Source organism: Macaca thibetana, chromosome 12 (genome assembly GCF_024542745.1).
Source record: "Macaca thibetana thibetana isolate TM-01 chromosome 12, ASM2454274v1, whole genome shotgun sequence".
Classification (NCBI taxonomy): domain Eukaryota; kingdom Metazoa; phylum Chordata; class Mammalia; order Primates; family Cercopithecidae; genus Macaca; species Macaca thibetana.
In genome coordinates this window covers 879548-898527 of record NC_065589.1, presented here as the reverse complement: position 1 = coordinate 898527, position 18980 = coordinate 879548, and the positions used below count along the sequence as shown (strand labels likewise).

Here is an 18980-nt window from a genome sequence, read left to right as displayed (position 1 = left end):
GCCGGGCGCGGTGGCTCACGCCTGTAATCCCAGCACTTTGGGAGGCCAAGGCGGGCAGATCACGAGGTCAGCAGATCGAGACCATCCTGGCTAACACGGTGAAACCCCGTCTCTACTAAAAATACAAAAAATTAGCCGGGTGTGGTGGCGGCGCCTGTAGTCCCAGCTACTGGAGAGGCTGAGGCAGGAGAATGGCGTGAACCCGGGAGGCGGAGCTTGCAGTGAGCCAAGATCGCACCGCTGCACTCCAGCCTGGGCGACAGAGCGAGACTCTGTCTCAAAAAAAAAAAAAGAGTCAGTAAAAGATATAAAGCAGAAAAGGATGGAAGAACTACAAATAGGCAACAAATATGTTTAAAAAACGTTTAGCTTCACTTAAAATGAAATAAATATGATTAAGACATTTAAGGTTGGCTTCCCCCCCCACCCATGAGTTTAGCGAAGGTTAAAAATTTTAAAAGCCTGATGAAATCTAGGGTTGGCCGAAGTATGGAAAACACAACCAGTGGCCATGCCGCTTGGTGTAACCTTCCCTTTGGGCAATTCATTTAAAAGTATCAGCCCTTAAAATGTGCAATACTAGGCCAGGCATGGTGGCTCATGCCTGTAATCCCAGCACTTTGGGAGGTCGAAGTGGGTGGATCATGAGGTCAGGAGTTCGAGACCAGCCTGGCCAACATAGTGAAACTCATCTAATAAAAATACAAAAAAAATTAGGCTTGGTGGCGGGTGCCTGTAATGCCAGCTACTCGGGAGGCTGAGGCAGGAGAATCACTTGAATCTGGCAGGCAGAGGTTGCAGTGAGCTGAGATTGCGCCACTGCACTCTAGCTTGGGCAAAACAGACTCTGTCTCAAAAAAAAAAAAAAAAAAAAAAAAAAAAGCAATACTCTCTGAGCCTGCAGTACTGTTTCTTTCTTTCTTTTCTTTTTTTCTGTTTTGAGAGGCGCCCGGCCCTACCAGTTCTTTAGAAAAAATTATTAGAAATGTACTGCAGGCCAGGCGAGATGGCTCACGCCTGTAATCCCAGCACTTTGGGAGGCCAAGGCGGGTGGATCACGAGGTCAAGAGATCAAGACCATCCTGGCTAACATGGTAAAACCCCGTCTCTACTAAAAATACAATAAATTATGTGAGGCTGAGGCAGGAGAATCGCTTGAACCCAGGAGGTAGAGATTGCAGTGAGCTGAGATCACGCCACTGCACTCCAGCCTGGCAACAGAATGAGACTCCATTGCAAAAAAAAAAAGGACTGGTGAGACAATGTGATATCCTTGCTCCTCCTCCCATTGTTCGGTAGGGGTATAATGTTTCTCCCATTCAATCTGGGTTGGCCCCAGTGACTTGCTTGACCAATAGAATGTAGTCAGGTGATGTCTTGGGGCTACCAAAGTGAGGTCACTCAGGCGACTTCCACCCCAGCCTCCTGGGACTCAGACCTCCTGCTGCTGAGACTGCTGTGCTGGAGAGGCCACGTGGGTGTTCTGGCCCACGGTGCCAGCTGACGTCAGCCTTCTAGCCACCCCGGTGATCTCTGTTCTGTCACACTGGACAGGATTACCCAGTGGAGCTGCTGAAATTCCTGGCACACTGTCACACGTAACAAAATGGTTCTGGGCCGGGCATGGTGGCTCACGCCTGTAATCTCAGCATTTTGGGAGGCCGAGGTGGGTGGATCACAAGGTCAGGAGTTCAAGACCAGCCTGGCCAATTCGGTGAAAGCCCATTTCTGCTAAAAATACAAAAAGTATCTAGGCGTGGTAGCACACGCCTGTAGTCCCACCTACTCAGGAGGCTGAGGCAGCAGAATTGCTTGAACCCAGGAGGTGGAGGTTGCAGTGAGCCGAGATCGTGCCACTGCAGTCCAGCCTGTGTGACAGAGCAAGGTTCTGTCTTAAAAAAAAAAAAAAAAAAAGGCCGGGCGCGGTGGCTCAAGCCTGTAATCCCAGCACTTTGGGAGGCCGAGGCGGGTGGATCACGAGGTCAGGAGATCGAGACTATCCTGGCTAACATGGTGAAACCCTGTCTCTACTAAAAATACAAAAAACTAGCCGGGCATGGTGGCGGGCGCCTGTAGTCTCAGCTACTTGGGAGGCTGAGGCGGGAGAATGGCGTGAACCCGGGAGGAGAAGCTTGCAGTGAGCCGAGATCACGCCACTGCACTCCAGCCTGGGAGACACAGCGAGACTCCGTCTCAAAAAAAAAAAAAAAAAAAAAATTTGTTTAAACCACTAGGTTTTCAGGAGTCTGTAAGGCGGTCTGTAAGGCGGTGATACATAATGGTGGCAGATACACGCAGTTATATGTATAGCCATGTTCATTAGAGCATGATTTATGATACTGAAAGATTGGGGACATCTGTAAGGAGTTTGTTGAAGTCTGATACGCCACCACAATAAAATAAATCTAGTCAATGGGACAAAGCAGGGTGAGTAAAGCAGGGCCAGATGTTCACAAGGAGTATTCAGCTAAATACGTAAGTCAGCTCACACCTGTAGTCCCAGCATCGCGAAGGCCAAGGCAAGAGGATTGCCTGAGCCCAGCAGGTCAAGCTGCAGTGGACTGTGATCACACCACTGCACTCCAGCCTGTGACAATGTGAGAGCCTGTCTCAAAAAACAAAACAGGCTGGGCTCGGTGGCTCATGCCTGTAATCCCACCACTTTGGAAGGCCGAGATGGGCAGGTCATGAGGTGAGGAGTTCGAGACCAGCCTGGCCCCACGTAGTGAAACCCCGTCTCTACTAAAAATACAAAAAATTAGCCGGGTGTGGCGGTGGGCGCCTGTAATCCTAGCTACTCGGGAGGCCAAGGCCGAGGAATCGCTTGAACCTGGGAGGTGGAGGTTGTAGCAAGCTGTGATCTCGCCGCTGCACTCCAGCCGGGGTGACAGTGCAATATTCCATCTCAAAAACAACCTACAAACAACAAAACGAAAAGTAAGTAGTAGAAAAATGGTACTGTGACTCAATAAAAGAACAACCCAATGAAAAAATGGGCAAAAGTGCTGGGCACGGTGGTTCATGTCTGTAATCCTAGCACTTGGGGAGGCTGAGGCTGGAATAGTGCTTGAACCCAGGAGTTGGAGACCAGTCTGGGCAACATAGATACCCCAACTCTACAGAAAAATTTAAAAATCAGCCAGGTGTCACAGTGCGTGCTTATAGTCCCAGATATTCAGGGCTGAGGCAACAGGTCCTTTGAACCCAGGAGGTGGAGGCTGCATGAGCCATGATTGTGCCACTGCACTTCAGCCTGGGTGACAGAGCGAGACCCTGACTCTAAAAATAATAATAATAACGGAGGCTGGGCATGGTGGCTCACGCCTGTAATCCCAGCACGTTGGGAGGCTGAGGCCGGCAGATCACGGGTCAAGGAATAGAGACCATCCTGGCAAATGTGGCAAAACCCTGTCTCTACTAAAAATACAAAAATTAGCCGGGCGTGGTGGCGGGCACCTGTAATCCCAGCTACTTGGGAGGGAGAGGCAGGAGAATCGCTTTAACCCGGGAGGCAGAGGTTGCAGTGAGCTGAGATTGCACCATTGCACTCTAGCTTGGGTGACAGAGCGAGAGACTGTGTTTCAAAATAATAGTAATAATAGTAATATAATAACCAAAAATTGGAAACAACCAAGATGCTCTTTGATAAGTACATGGGTAAACTGTAGAACATCCAGACATTGGAATATTTTTCAAATTAAACATGAACTAGCTATTAAGCCACGGAAAGGCATGCTGGGGCCTTAAATGCATGTTGCTGAGTGAAAGGAGCCATCCTGAAAGGGCTCACACTGTATGATTCCAATTACACGACATTCTGGGAAAAGCAAACTATGGAAACAGTAAAATGATCAGTGGTTGCCAGGGGCTTCAGGGGAGGGGAGAGGGATGAATAGGGAAGCGCAGGGGATTTTTAGGGCCATAAGACTATGCTGTATGACATGTAATGGGGGCAGCTGACATCATACGTTTGTCAAAACCTGTAAGAATGCATCAGGCACCGGGCGCGGTGGCTCATGCCCGTAATCCCGGCATTTTGGAAGGCCGAGGCTGGTGGATCACCTAAGGTTAGGAGTTTGAAACCAGCCTGGCCAACAGGGCGAAACCTCATCTCTACTTAAAACACAAAACTTAGCCAGGCGTGGTGGCGCCTGCCTGTAGTCCCAGCTACTTGGGAGGCCGAGGCAGGAGAATCGCTTGAACCCAGAAGACGGAGGTTGTAGTAAGCCAAGATTGCACCACTGCACTCCAGCCTGGGCAAAGAAGCCAGACTCCATCTCTAAACAAACAAACAAATAAATAAAGCACAAGGCAGAATGAACTCTTATGGAAATAATGATGGACTTTGGCTAATAATTATCAATATTGTTTCATCAGTTGTAACAAATGTAACACATTAATGCAAAATGTTTATAATAGAGGAATCTGTGTGTGTGTGTGTGTGTGTGTGTGTGTGTGTGTGTGTGTGTGTGGCAGGGGGAGTATATGAGAACTCTACTTTCTGTTCAATTTTTCCATAAACCTAAAACTGATGGAAAAATAGTCTATAATTAAATGAAGCCAGTAAGGATGCACTCAAACTGCTAACATTAGGACTGAAAGGTGAAAAAGGCAATCACAGTCCTGCCTCCTGGGGAGGTGGGAAGCTACAAGTTCCTGTATGGTTTGATTTTTTTGTTTTTGAGACGGAGTCTTGCTCTTGTTGCCCAGGCTGGAATGCAATGGCACAATCTCGGCTCACCACAACCTCTACCTCCTGGGTTCAAGCGATTCTCCTGCCTCACCCTCCCAAGTAGCTATTACAGGCAGCTGCCGCCACACCAGCTAATTTTGTATTTTTATTAGAGATGGGGTTTCTCCATATTAGGCTGGTCTCGAAATCCCGACCTCAGGTGATCCACCCACCTCGGCCTCCCAAAGTGCTGGGATTACAGGCGTGAGCCACCACACCCGGTCAATTTTTTTTTTGTTTTTTGTTTTTCTTTTTTTTGAGGAGTTTCGCTCTTGTTGCCCAGGCTGGAGTGTAATGGCCTGACCTCAGCTCACTGCAACCTCCACCTCCCAAGTTCAAACGATTCTCCTTCCTAAGGCTCCCAAGCAGCTGAGATTGCAGGCATGTGTCACCACACCCGGCTAATTTTGTATTTTTATTAGAGACGGGGTTTCTGCACGTTGCTCAGGCTGGCCTCAAACTCCTGACCTCAGGTGATCTGCCCACCTCGTCCTCCCAAAGTGCTGGGATTACAGGCATGAGCCACCGCACACCAAGCATTTTTTTTTTTTTTTTTTTTTTTTTGAGATGGAGTCTTACTCTGTCAACCAGGCCGGAGTGCAGTGGCGTGATCTCAGCTCACTGCAACCTCCGCCTCCCGTCATTCTCCTGCCTCAGCGTCCTGAGTAGCTGGGACTACAGGCACCCGCCACCACGCCCAGCTAATTTTTTTGTATTTTTAGTAGAGACGGCGTTTCACCATGTTAGCCAGGATGCTCTCCATCTCCTGACCTCATGATCCGCCTGCCTTGGCCTCCCAAAGTGCTGGGATTACAGGCATGAGTCGCCACACCCGGCCTTCTGGCTCTGTTGTCCAGGATGGAGTGCAGTGGCACGATCTCGACTCACTGCAACCTCTGCTTTCTGGGCTGGTTCAAACAATTCTTGTGCCTCAGCCTCCCAAGTAGCTGGGACTACAGGCACCTGCCACCAAGCTTGGCTAATTTTTTTTGTATTTTTAATAGAGACGGGGTTTCACCATGTTGGTCAGGCTGGTCTCCAACTCCTGATCTCAGGTGATCCGCCTGCCTCGGCCTCTCGAAATGCTGGGATTACGGGTGTAAGCCACCATGCCCGGCCTGCATTTTTATAATGAACATAATAGTGGCAACAACATTGTTTCTGGTTTTCAGTATTTGACTGGGGTTTAGGGAAGAGTTCACCAAGGGGGACATAACTTGTTTTTTTAGATGGGAGTCTCTGTCACCCAGGCAAGAGTACAGTGGTTTGATCATGACTCATTGCAGCCTAGACCTCCTGGGCTCAAGCCATCCTCCCACCTCAGCCTCTCATGGTGATCATACAGATTTGAGTCACAGCACCTGGCTTACTGTCTTTAAAAATGCAGTTTAAATAATGAAAATACTGCTCCTGGCTGGGCGCGGTGGCTCAAGCCTGTAATCCCAGCACTTTGGGAGGCCGAGACGGGTGGATCATGAGGTCAGGAGATCAAGACCATCCTGGCTAACACGGTGAAACCCCATCTCTACTAAAAATACAAAAAACTAGCCGGGCGAGGTGGTGGGTGCCTGTGGTCCCGGCTACTCGGGAGGCTGAGGCAGGAGAATGGTGTAAACCCAGGAGGCGGAGCTTGCAGTGAGCCGAGATCCGGCCACTGCACTCCAGCCTGGGTGACAGAGCGACACTCCGTCTCAAAAAAAAAAAAAGTACTGCTCCTTTGATCAGGTTATGCTAATTTGTGTGACCAGCAACGCTGCATCTCTGAAGTCAAGGACGTGGCTGGGGGTGGGGCGGGGGGTTCTGGGGCCTCTACACTTTCCATCTAGTGGTCATCAGTTCTTGGGGCCTGGGGAGCCTTTCGGATGTTCTCTTGAGATCACAGGGAATAGAGACAGGACTGGGAAGTGACACACACTTCACCCATTAAAGACCTGCCAGAGATGAGTTGGAGTCCCAGCTTGGGGGTGTCCAGCTGTGAGGTGGGAAGAGGAGAAACATGGGTACTGGTGAACACTGCATGATGATGCTACACAAAGTTAGGAGGCAGAGAAGAATCCCCCCAAAAACTAATATTTAAACATTTTTAATTATTTTATTTTTTAAGATGGAGTCTCGCTCTGTCACCCAGGCTGGAGTGCAGTGGCACGATCTCAGCTCACTGCAACCTCCACGTACCGGGTTCAAGTGATTCTCCTTCCTCAGCCTCCTGAGTAGCTGGGATTACAGGCACCAGCCATTATGTCCAGCTAAGTTTTGTATTTTTTTTCTGAGACGGAGTCTCGCTCTGTCGCCCAGGCTGGAGTGCAGTGGTGCAATCTCGGCTCACTGCAAGCTCCGCCTCCCAGGTTCACACCATTCTCCTGCCTCAGCCTGCCGAGTAGCTGGGACTACAGGCGCCCGCCACCACGCCTGGCTAATTTTTTTGTATTTTTAGTAGAGACGGGGTTTCACTGTGTTAGCCAAGATGGTCTCGATCTCCTGACCTCGTGATCCACCCGCCTCGGCCTCCCAGAGTGCTGGGATTACAGGTGTGAGCCACCGTGCCTGGCCAGTTTTGTATTTTTAGTAGAAATGGGGTTTTGCCACGTTAGCCAGGCTGGTCTCGAATTATTGACCTCGTGATCCACGGGGTTTCACCCTGTTAGCCAGGATGGTCTCGGTCTCCTCACCTCGTGATCCGCCCGCCTCATCCTCCCAAAGTGCTGGGATTACAGGCGTAAGCCACCGCGCCTGCCCAATTTTATTTTACTTTTGAGATGGAGTCTTGCTCTGCCACCCAGGCTGGAGTGCAGTGGTGCAATCTCGACTCACTGCAACCTCCGCCTCCCAGGCTCAAGCGATTCTCCCGCTTCAGCCTCCCTAGTAGCTGGGATTACAGGCACCTGCCACCATGCTTGGCTAATTTTTGTATTATTATTATTTTGAGACGGAGTCTTGCGCTTGTCACCCAAGCTGCAGTGCAGTGACGTGATCTCGTTTCACTGCAGCCGCCACCTCCCAAGTTCAAGTAATTTTCCTGCCTCAGTCTCTGAGCAGCTGGGATTACAGGTGCCCGCCACCACGCTCCAGTAATTTTTGTACTTTTAGTAGAGACATGGTTTCACCACGTTGGCTAGGCTGGTCTCAAATTCCTGCCCTCAAGTGATCTGCCCGCCTCGGCCTCCCAAAGTGCTGGGATTACAGGCGCGAGCCACCGCGCCGAGTCCTAAACATATTTTAATTATGTTTCTCCAGTATTTTTTTTTCTTTAAAAAAATTTTTTTGGAGACAGAGTCTTGCTCTGTCGGCCAGGCTGGAGTGCAGACGTGATCTCCGCTCACTACCACCTCTGCCTCCCGGGCTCAGCCTCCGGAGTAGCTGGGACTACAGGCGTGCACCACCACGCCCGGCTAATTTTTTTTTTTTTTGTATTTTTAATAGCCTCGGGGTTTCGCCACGTTGGCCAGGCTGGTCTCAAACTCCAGGCCTCAAGTGATCCGCCCGCGTTGGCCTCCCAAAGTGATGGGATTACAGGCGTGACACAGCGTGCCGGCCCTCTCCAGTATTTTTGCATGCATCTTACTGCACACCTTTGCACGCCATCTTATTAACTATATCATACTGCTTGCACGTGCCGTTTCGGCCAAGGCATCCAGATGGTGCGGGTGCTGCCTGCCTCGACAGGTGGCAGCAAAGGAGCTGGTGCCCTCACTGGTGCTGGGCGGGGCGGCCGCTTTCCTTTGAGGGAAGGGGCGGCCTTGCCCGGGGAGGGCGCCAGGGTCCAGGCCCTGAGGGAGGGGACAGCTCGCTCCGGCCACGCGGTGCCGGCCCTCGGCTCAGGCCGGGCTGAGGCCCCGGAGGCTCGGGGTCCGGAGGGAAGGCGCTGAGCCAGACAGGCCCCAAGGAGCCTTCGGGAAGGTGGGGCCTCGTGGCGGCCTGTCCGGGATCCTGGCCGGGAGCAGCGCCGTCAGGACGTGCGCGAGGTCTCCGGGGCCACGTGTTGGCGTCTGGTGGCCCTGGGGTCGCTGGCAGGTTCGGAGGGGAGACGCCCACCTGGGTGCCTTGGGCTGTACGGCGGGCGGCGGGGCCGGGAACCCCTGCTCCTCCTCGGCCTCCGATCTGCTGCGGCCCTGGGTCCAGCTCGCTGCACGACGCCGCCACCACGACCTCCACCCGGGCCCCGCAGCCCGCTGCCCGCCGGAAGCCTAGGGGCGTGTCCGGCCCCGCCCCCGACCGCGGCCAATCAGCGCGCGCGACTCATGAATAGTGAGCGCGCTGGCACCGCCCCGCCCCCGCCTCCCGCGGCACCGCCCGCCCGCGCAGACCCCGAGCGCGGCCGCGGACGAAGATGGCGACCGCCATGTACTTGGAGCACTATCTCGACAGTAAGCGCGCTCCGCGGGCCCCGCGCCCGCCGCCCACGCGGAGCTCCCAGTGCCGCAGCCCCCCGCGCGCCGGGCACCGCATGCAGACCCCGTGGGCTCGGGAGGGCGGCGGGCGCTGCCGGGTGCGACTTGGGGCGCGCGGACGGGGCGGGGCAGGGCCGCAAGAGAGGGGAGGGCGCGGGGGGCGGGCGAGGGGGGGTCCCGCCGGCTCGGCCGCGCCAATTCCAGGTGCGTCACGGCGGGGCGGGGCCGGGTGGGGCGGGGCTTGCGGACTCGTCCCGCCCATAGCTTAGGTCCCGCCCCCACCCAGGCCCCGCCTCGTCTCCGCCCCCAGCTCCGGCCCCGGCCCCGGCCCCGCCCGTTCCCGGCCCCGCCCGTCCCGTCCGGTCTGCAGGTCGAGCTGACACCCGCTGCGGGGCTCCGGGGCTTGGGGGCTCCGGGGTTTGGGCCCCCGCCTGGCTGTGCGCCGGCCTCTTGTGTGACCGCGGCTGGGGAGGGCGTGCGGGCCACGGGGCGTCTCTCCCCGGCCCTGGGGACGGCAGCTCGGAGACGGGGAGGGCGGTGCTGTGTCCAGGTGGCAGCAGGTCGGCGCCCCCAGCGGCTGAGCGATGGTGCTTTCCCTCACTCTACAGACCAGGGAAGGCCCAGCGCTGCCCAGCAGACTGCTCAGGGTCCCCCGCTCGTAGAGGGGCAGAGCCCACGCGGGACCCCTGACGTCGGCCCGGAATGGGCACAGCTTTGGGGTCGCGGTGTTTGGGGTTGTGCTTGGTGACTCTGGAGGGCCCTTATGTGGGCGCTGCACTGGGGATCTTCATGGTCTTCGGCCTGGCACTCGCCCAGGAGCTGAGACAGTGGCGAGTGAGCCGTGGCCTGGAGTTGGAGACCCTTGCCCTAGAGGGACGCCCTGTTCTGCCCATGTGCTCTGCTGTCTCGTGGGGGTCTGAGTAGTGGGGGGTTCCCCGGGTAGAAGAGTCAAACCCGGGAGCACGCTGGAGGAGAAGCCTTCTCCATCCTGGTGCCCAGCCAGTGGGCTGGCCTCCCAACGAGGGTTGACTGTGTGTGTGCCTGGGAGGCTGCGCCTCTGTCCTCTAGGGGACGTGGGAAAACACGGGCTGGAAGCATCAGATGCATAAGATAGTGTTAGGTTTAAAATGATTGCCTGGTAACTGTGAACAGCAGATAGGAGGGTGGCCAAGACCGGAAGAGGCAGCCCCCCTCAGGAGCCTGTGTCAGCTGTGCAGGGGGCAGAGGTTGGCCTGCTCTAGGGGATATCAGTGCAGACTGGAAAACAGCACGGGGGTCTTCCTGGCAGACTGTTGGGGATGATTGCGATAGCCACAGGGACTATTTAAGTAAAATTAAAAATTGAATAGCGTTAGTTCCATTTCCAGTGCTCAGTAGCTCGGGATGGCCACCACTGTCTTGGGCAGCTCAGAGAGAGAGCATTTCTTTTCTTTTTTCTTTTTCTTTTTTTTTTGAAATCGAGTCTCACCCTGTTGCCCAGGCTGCAGGGTGTGATCTCAGCGCACTGCAACCTCCGCCTCCCGGGTTCAAGCAGTTCTCATGCCCTAGCCTCCCGAGTAGCTGGGACTGTAGGTGTGCACCACCATGCCCAGATAATTTTTGTATTTTTAGTAGAGACGGGGTTTCACCATGTTGGCCAGGCTGGTCTTGAACTCCTGACCTCAAGTGACTTGCCTGCTCGGCCTCCTAAAGTGCTGGGATTACAGGCGTGAGCCACTGCGCCCGGCCGAGAGAGAAAACATTTCTATCCTTGCATAAAGTCGCGTGGACAGCGTGGCTACACTGCTTGATGCACTGGATTTCTGGGTAAAGTCGGGGAAGATCAAGGAGGACCCAGGGTATTTTGGCTTGAGCCTTGGAGAATGCTGCTCCCTGAGGTGGGGTAGCCTAGAGGGTGGGGCCAGGTGGCCTCCTCTGCCTCTGCTGTTGGTTTCCAAGTTTCCCTCTCCCTTCTTTGACTTCTGACAGCTTTTGAAGTGTGTTAGCCTCTTATCAGCACTATTTGGTACCTAAGTCAAAAAATGATATCACAATCCTGGCGCTCCCCAAACCCTAACAGAAACAGAAGACAGAGTGGGCTTGTCATTTTAAACTTTAAGTATAAAACTTTTGGCCAGGCCTGGTGGCTCAACGCCTGTAATCCCAGCACTTTGAGAGGCTGAGGTGGGCAGATCACTTGAGGTCAGGAGTTTGAGACAAGCCTGGCCAACCTGGTGAAACCCCGTCTCTACTAAAAATACAAAAATTAGCCGGGCATGGTGGCATGTACCTGTAATCCCAGCTACTCGGGAGGCTGAGGCGTGAGAATCACTTGAACCTGGGAGGTGTAGGTTGCAGTGAGCCGAGATTGCACCACTGCACTCCAGCCTGGGCAACAAGAGCAAAATTTTGTCTCAAAAAAAGAAAAAAATACAAAACAACCTTTGAAGGTGAATTTTTGTCCTGCTACTGAGAGGTACCTGACTTCCATGTTTTTGTGTTTCAGGTATCGAGAACCTTCCCTGCGAACTTCAGAGGAACTTCCAGCTGATGCGAGAGCTGGACCAGAGGACAGAAGGTGGGTTTAGGCCTCTCAGTACAACCAGAACTGGGTTCTGACAGCTGGGAGCCAGCAGCTCCTGAAGGCTGGGGGCAGAGGGTTTTGAGGGGACCCAGGTTAGTGGGGCATTGGCCTAGCCCTGGGCTGTGGGTATCACCCAGTGTCTTGCAGTAGGTGTTGATACTTTCAAAACCACATTTAGTTTCTTGGGTTCTTACACATCTTTATATCATGCTCTTATAACCATCACCCTTTCCAATCAAAATATTTATTGCCATTTTTTTTCTTTTATAAATTTTCAATTTTCAGAGTATGTAGTGTGTGCATTGTTTTAAAAGTTTGGTAGTATTTTTTGGCCTTTTGGTGTTTAACTCCGTTTTTTTTTTTTTTTTTTTTTTTTTGAGACGGAGTCTCTCTTTGTCGCCCCGGCCGGAGTGCAGTGGTGTGATCTCAGCTCACTGCAAGCTCTGCCTCCTGGGTTCACACCATTCTCCTGCGTCAGCCTCCTGAGTAGCTGGGACTACAGGTGCCTGCCACCACGCCCGACTAATTTTTCTTTTTTTTTTGTATTTTTAGTGGAGATGGGGTTTCACTGTATTAGCCAGGATGGTCTTGATCTCCTGACCTCGTGATCTGCCTGCCTTGGCCTCTCAAAGTACTGGGATTACAAGCGTGAGCCACCATGCTTGGCCCTAACTACATTTCTCTTTTTTTTTTTTTTTTTTTTTGAGAGAGTCTTACTCTGTTGCCCAGGCTGGAGTGCAGTGGCACGATCTTGGCTCACTGCAACCTCCACCTCCCACATTCAAGTGATTCGCCTGCCTCAGCCTCCCGAGTAGCTGGGACTACAGGCACATGCCACCTCACCTGGCTAATTTTTTGTAATTTTAGTAGAAACAGGGTTTCACCATGTTCACCATGTTAGCCAGGATGGTGTTGATATCCTGACTTCATGATCCACCTGCCTTGGCCTCCCAAAGTGCTGGGATTACAGGCATGAGCCACCACGCCCGGCCCTTAAACTCCCTATTTCTAAACAACATGTTTTAGTTGTTTCTTATTTTATCTCTTGTCAGTTTTAAACTTTGTTCAGCCATATATGGCACATGCAGCTGTACTTCTCCAGTGGCCCCCACTAGCTCACCTGCCTGCACCTTGCTCCCCCATCTCCTGGCTGTAGTTAGTTGGAATTTGTGGTGAGACCAGTGATGGGACTTCCATTGGGCAACCGTGTAGGTGCTTTAACACTGAGCCATGCCACCTGCTGTGCTTATATATTTGACCCCTTTTGAATAAGTCTGCGTATTCTTTTGTTGTTTTTTTTGTTTTGGTTTGGTTTTTTTGGGGACAGAGTCTCGCTGTGTCCCCCAGGCTGGAGTGCAGTGGCTCACTCGGCTCACTGCAAGCTCCGCCTCCCAAGTTCAGGCCACTCTCCTGCCTCAGCCTTCTGAGTAGCTGGGACTACAGGTGCCCGCCACCATGCCCGGCTAATTTTTTTTTGTATTTTTAGTGGAGATGGGGTTTCACCATGTTAGCCAGGATGGTCTCGATCTCCTGACCTCACGATCCACCCGCCTCAGCCTCCCAAAGTGCTGGGATTACAGGCGTGAGCCACCGCGCCCTGCCAACTTTGCGTGTTTCTTAGAGTTACTCGTTGCCTTGTTTCTTGGCTTTTTTTTCTGCATTCTACCCTCGTCTCCCAGGCTGGGCTTTTCCGTTTGGTCTGAGTGTCAGGCTGTCTACCCTGACAGTTCTGTGTGTGTTTTCTTTCCATGGAACCCTCTGTCCTGGAGGCCACAGTCCTGATTGTTTCTAGGCCTACTGCACACTTGTTGCCCTGAGGTTTTCCTAGGATCTCCTTTCACCCCTCTTCAGTGTGGGACCCTCTTCCTGGAATCTTAAATGTCCTCTTTTTTTTTTACTTGCTCTCCTGTTTTGATAGAGCCTTTCCTCTGGTAGGTTCCTGAAAAAGGCCCATAGGAAGGTAGATTTTCTTGGCCGGGCACGGTGGCTCACACCTGTAATCCCAGCACTTTGGGAGGCCGAGGCGGGCAGATCACCTGAGGTCAGGAATTCGAGACCAGCCTGACCAACATGGAGAAACCCCGTCTCTACTAAAAATACAAAATTAGCCGGGTGTGGTGGCGCGTGCCTGTAATGCCAGCTAATTGGGAGGCTGAGGCAGGAAAATCACTTGAACCTGGGAGGCGGAGGTTGCGGTGAGCCGAGATCACACCATTGCACTTCAGCCTGGACAACAAGAGCAAAACTACATCTCAAAAAAAAAAAGAAAAAAAAGGAAGGTAGATTTTCTTGTAACGTAACATGTCTGGAAATGTGTTTGTTCTAGCGTCATACTCAGTTGATAGTTTGGTTGGGTATAGAATCCCAGGTTGACAATTGTTTTCACTCAGGAAGTTGGCGGCATTGCTGCCTTGTCTCCTCGCTTCGACGCTGCTGCAGAAAATCTGGTGCTGTTTGGATTCTTGGTCCTTTATATGTGTGATCTTTTTTTGTTGTTGTTATTCCTATTCAGAAGCTTTTGAGATGTATCTCTGAAGTTTTAAATTTCATGGTAATGTGTTTTGGTGTGGGAGCCTTTTTTTTTTTTTTTTTTTTTTTTTTTTGAGACGGAGTCTCACGCTGTTGCCCAGGCTGGAGTGCAGTGGCGCGATCTCGGCTCACTGCAAGCTCCGCCTCCCGGGTTCCCGCCATTCTCCTGCCTCAGCCTCCTGAGTAGCTGGGACTACAGGCGCCCGCCACCGCGCCCGGCTAATTTTTTGTATTTTTAGTAGAGATGGGGTTTCACTGTGGTCTCGATCTCCTGACCTTGTGATCCGCCCGCCTCAGCCTCCCAAAGTGCTGGGATTACAGGCTTGAGCCACCGCGCCCGGCCTATTTTTTTTTTTTGAGATGGAGTTTCACTCTTGTTGCCCAGGCTGAAGTGCAGTGGCGCAATCTCGACTCACCACAACCTCTGCCTCCCGGGTTCAAGTGATTCTTCTGCCTCAGCCTCCCAAGCAGTTGGGATTACAGGCATGCGCCACCATGCCTGACTAATTTTGTATTTTTAGTAGAGACGGGGTTTCTTCATGTTAGTTAGGCTGGTCTAGAACTCCTGACCTCAGGTGATCTGCCCGCCTTGGCCTCCCAAAGTGCTGGGATTACAGGCGTGAGCCACCATGCCTGGCCTGAGATTTTTTTATGCATTATGCTGGGCACATTGTTTTTTTTTTTTTTTTTGAGATGGAGTTTCGCTCTTGCTGTCCACGCTGGAGTGCAATGGCATGATCTCGGCTCACCACAACCTCCACTTCCTGGGTTCAAGCAATTCTGCCTCAGCCTCCTGAGTAGCTGGGATTACAGGCATGCGCCACCACACCCTGCTAATTTTTTGTATTTTAAGTAGACATGGGGTTTCTCCATGTTGGTCAGACTGGTCTCGAACTCCAGACCTCAGGTGATCTACCCGCCTCAGCCTCCCAAAGTGCTGGGATTACAGCCATGAGCACCGCGCCCGGCCTAGGCACACGTTTTGCAAGACTGAGATAGCTGTGTTTTTTCGCTTAGGTACAGCATCTTGACTAGGGAATATAGAGAGTTATTTAATTGCGAAATGTAACATATATTCAGAAATGAGGTACAACATTTATAGATTGCTTAACAAATATTACCAGGTGAACCTCTCTGTTTTCTGCTACTGAGATGGAGAAATCAAGCCCTTTAGCACCTGAAGACCTTTGTGACCCTCCTAGTCATGACACCCATCCATCCAAGAGGTGACCATCTTGAGTTTGGTGATAGTCACCTTCCACCTTTAACAGTAGTTTTCTTTTTTTTTTTTTTCTGAAACGGAGTCTCGCTCTGCCATCAGGCTGGAATGCAGTGGCACAATCTCGACTCACTGCAACCTCTGCCTCCTGGGTTTAAGTTATTCTCCTGCCTCAGCCTCCTGAGTAGCTGGGACTATAGGCGCGTAACTCCACGCCCAGCTAATTTTTGTATTTTTAGAAGAGGCGGAGTTTCACCACGTTGGCCAGGATGGTTTCCATCTCTTGACCTCATGATCCACCTGCTTTGGCCTCCCAAAGTGCTGGGATTACATGCGTGAGCCACCGCGCCCGGCCTTCAACAGTAGTTTTCTTACCTCTCTAAACCAAAGAGTTACGAGCTGTGTCTGTTTCTGCCCTTTGTATTAATGGAATCATCCGGTATGTTTTCTTTTGTTTCTTGCTCTTTTTGCTCTGTGTCACCTTCTGTGGGAATCATCCGTGTTGCTGTGTGTAGCTGTGGTTTGCTCTGTTTGTTGCTGAGTAGCACTCTGTTGTCTGAAGGGACCACATCTGATTTCTCCATTTCACTGAGGATTGGACATTTGGGTTGTTTTCTGTTTCCTGCTCTTATGAATGTTTTCCCACGTGTATTTCTTTAGGTTACATAAGGTTTCTTTAGGGTGTTTAAGAGTAGTATGTTCTTTCTTGACTGCTCTACCGAAAAAAAAAAAAAAAAAAAAAAAGAGTAGTATGCCAGGGCATAGGAAAGGTGACTACATAATTAATTATTCACACAGGATGTTTGAGAGTCAAAGAGGGCACTGTGACCACCTGCTGTGTAACATTCAGAACTGGGACTGTTCTGGGCACGCTGCCGTAAAGTCTGCACATCCACATGATCCCAGACTGTTTGTGCAGAACGGTTCTGCCCACTTGCACTCCCACCAGCACGGCGTGAGTTCATGTCAGCCTACGTCTTTGCCACAACTTGGTGTTGGCTGACTTTAGTTGTTGCCGGTCTAGTGAGCCCATCGTGGTGTCTTGTGCAGGGCTAGCTTTTCCCCCATTTCTCCATCAGATAAGAAAGCAGAGATTGACATCCTGGCTGCAGAGTACATCTCCACGGTGAAGACGCTATCTCCAGACCAGCGCGTGGAGCGCCTGCAGAAGATCCAGAATGCCTACAGCAAGTGCAAGGAATACAGCGATGACAAAGTGCAGCTGGCCATGCAGACCTATGAGATGGTGAGGGTGGGCGGGGGCCACGGCACCCGCAGACCTATGAGATGGTGAGGGCAGGGCGGGGGCCACGGCACCCGCAGACCTATGAGATGGTGAGGGCAGGGCGGGGGCCACGGCACCCGCAGACCTATGAGATGGTGAGGGCAGGGCGGGGGCCACGGCACCCGCAGACCTATGAGATGGTGAGGGCAGGGCGGGGGCCACGGCACCCGCAGACCTATGAGATGGTGAGGGCGGGGCGGGGGCCACGGCACCCGCAGACCTATGAGATGGTGAGGGCGGGGCGGGGGCCACGGCACCCGCAGACCTATGAGATGGTGAGGGCGGGGCGGGGGCCACGGCACCCGCAGACCTATGAGATGGTGAGGGCGGGGCGGGGGCCATGGGTCTTCCTCCGACCTCTACTGCCTCTCATGCAACAAAATGTAAAAACTGCCCAGAAATGGGCATAGCCAAGTGGAAGGCTAGCTTTGGTAGCCTGACGCTGCTGGAGGAAATACAGACAAGATACACTTCATGTGGGACCATCCTTGTTTTTTTTCTTTTTTTCTGGACCCTTTTTGTTTGTGTATCTGCTCGGAGGAACCATTTGGTTTTTTTTTTTTTTTTTTGAGACAGTCTCACTTTGTCGTCCAGGCTGGGGTACAGTGGTGTAATCTTAGCTCAGTGCAACCTCCGCCTCCCAGGGTCAAGTGATTCTCGTGCCTTAGCCTCCCAAGTAGCTGGGATTACAGGCATGCAGCACCACGCCCACCTAATTTTTACATTTTTAGAAGAGACGGGGTTTCACCCTGTTGGCTACACTGGTCTCGAACTCCTGACTTCAAGTGATCCGCCCGCCTCAGCCTCCCAAAGTGCTGGGATTACAGGCATGAGCCACCATGCCCAACCTCCAGGTGGCCATATTTTATTTTATTTTACTTATTTTTTATTTTATTTTATTTTATTTTTGAGACAGTCTTGCTCTGTTGCCCAGGCTGGAGTGCAGTGGCATGATCTCAGCTCACTGCAACTTCCACCTCCCAGGTTTAAGCGATTCTCCTGCCTCAGCCTTCTGAGTAGCTGGGATTACAGGCATTACCAACAGGCTAATTTTTGTTTTTTGTTTTTGTTTTTTTTTTGGAGACAGAGCTTTGCTATTGTTGCCCAGGCTGGAGTGCAATGCCACTATCTTGGCTCACCACAACCTCCGCCTCCCTTGTTGAAGCGATTCTCCTGCCTCAGCCTCCTGAGTAGCTGGGATTACAGGCACGCACCACCAAGCCCGGCTAATTTTGTATTTTTGGTGGAGATGGGGTTGCTCCATGTTGGTCAAGCTGGTCTCGAACTCCCGACCTCAGGTGATCCTCCTGCCTCAGCCTCCCAAAGTGCTGGGATTACAGGTGTGAGCCACCGTGCCTGGCCTGTATTTTTAATAGAGATGGGGTTTTGCCATGTTGGCCAGGCTGGTCTCGAACTCCTGACCTCAAATGATCCACCCGCCTCAGCCTCACAGAGTGCTGGGGCTATGGCATAAGCCACTGCGCCTGCCCTAATTTTTGTATTTTTATTAGAGACGGGATTTTACCATGTTGGTCAGGCTGGTTTCGAACTCCTGACCTCAGGTGATCAGACTGCCTCGACCTCCCAAAGTGCTGGGATTACAGGTGTGAGCCGCTGCACCTGGCCTCCAGGTAGCCACATTTTAAAGTAGGATTCAGCGTCAGATATCCCAGGCCTTGTTCACCGCATTTCACAACTCTGCTTCTCATTATTGCCCACACGCCTGTCTTTTCCCTAAATGGGATTCATTCCACTGCAGTCAAAATATGCAGAAAAAGCACAAGACCTTGCATGGACTTGGAAATAGTGGGCCTGGATTTAGCAGAGGTTTGTTCATTGACGACTCAATTAAAGGGCAAGAAGGCATTTCCTAGTAGATACTTTTGTACATTTGTGATTTCTAAGGTGTTTCAGTTTTACTTTAAAACAAGACTTTGGGTATCCTTTTGTAGGTGGATAAACACATTCGAAGGCTTGACGCAGACCTGGCGCGCTTTGAGGCAGATCTGAAGGACAAGATGGAGGGCAGTGATTTTGAAAGCTCCGGAGGGCGAGGGTTAAAAAGCAAGTCTGTTAAATTTTTTTCTTTATTACTGTTAACTATGGCGTTTTGAAGTTTTGTCACAGTAAATCATTAAAGTATGATCACTAGGGTAAGTATCATATTTGGGTAAACCTTGTCTTGCAAGCTGGGCACAGTGGCTCACGCCTGTAACCCCAGCACTTTGGGAGGCCAAGGCAGGAGGATTGCTTGAGGCTGGGAG

General features: G+C 51.9%; 2 protein-coding genes across 7 annotated transcripts in view; one reads left to right on the top strand and one right to left on the bottom strand.

The window, feature by feature from the left end:
- Nucleotides 1–18980, bottom strand: part of THAP4 (THAP domain containing 4) — a 691437-nt gene that overhangs the window by 94645 nt on the left and 577812 nt on the right. The window lies entirely within an intron of this gene.
- The window catches only part of ING5 (inhibitor of growth family member 5), a 40638-nt gene that overhangs the window by 4156 nt on the left and 17502 nt on the right, over nucleotides 1–18980 (top strand). The window contains exons 2-4 of the mRNA XM_050751985.1: nucleotides 11606–11677; nucleotides 16511–16677; nucleotides 18669–18780. Coding sequence (XP_050607942.1) covers nucleotides 11650–11677; nucleotides 16511–16677; nucleotides 18669–18780 — 307 coding nt within the window. The 5' untranslated portion in view covers nucleotides 11606–11649. The remainder of the gene's footprint in view (nucleotides 1–11605; nucleotides 11678–16510; nucleotides 16678–18668; nucleotides 18781–18980) is intronic.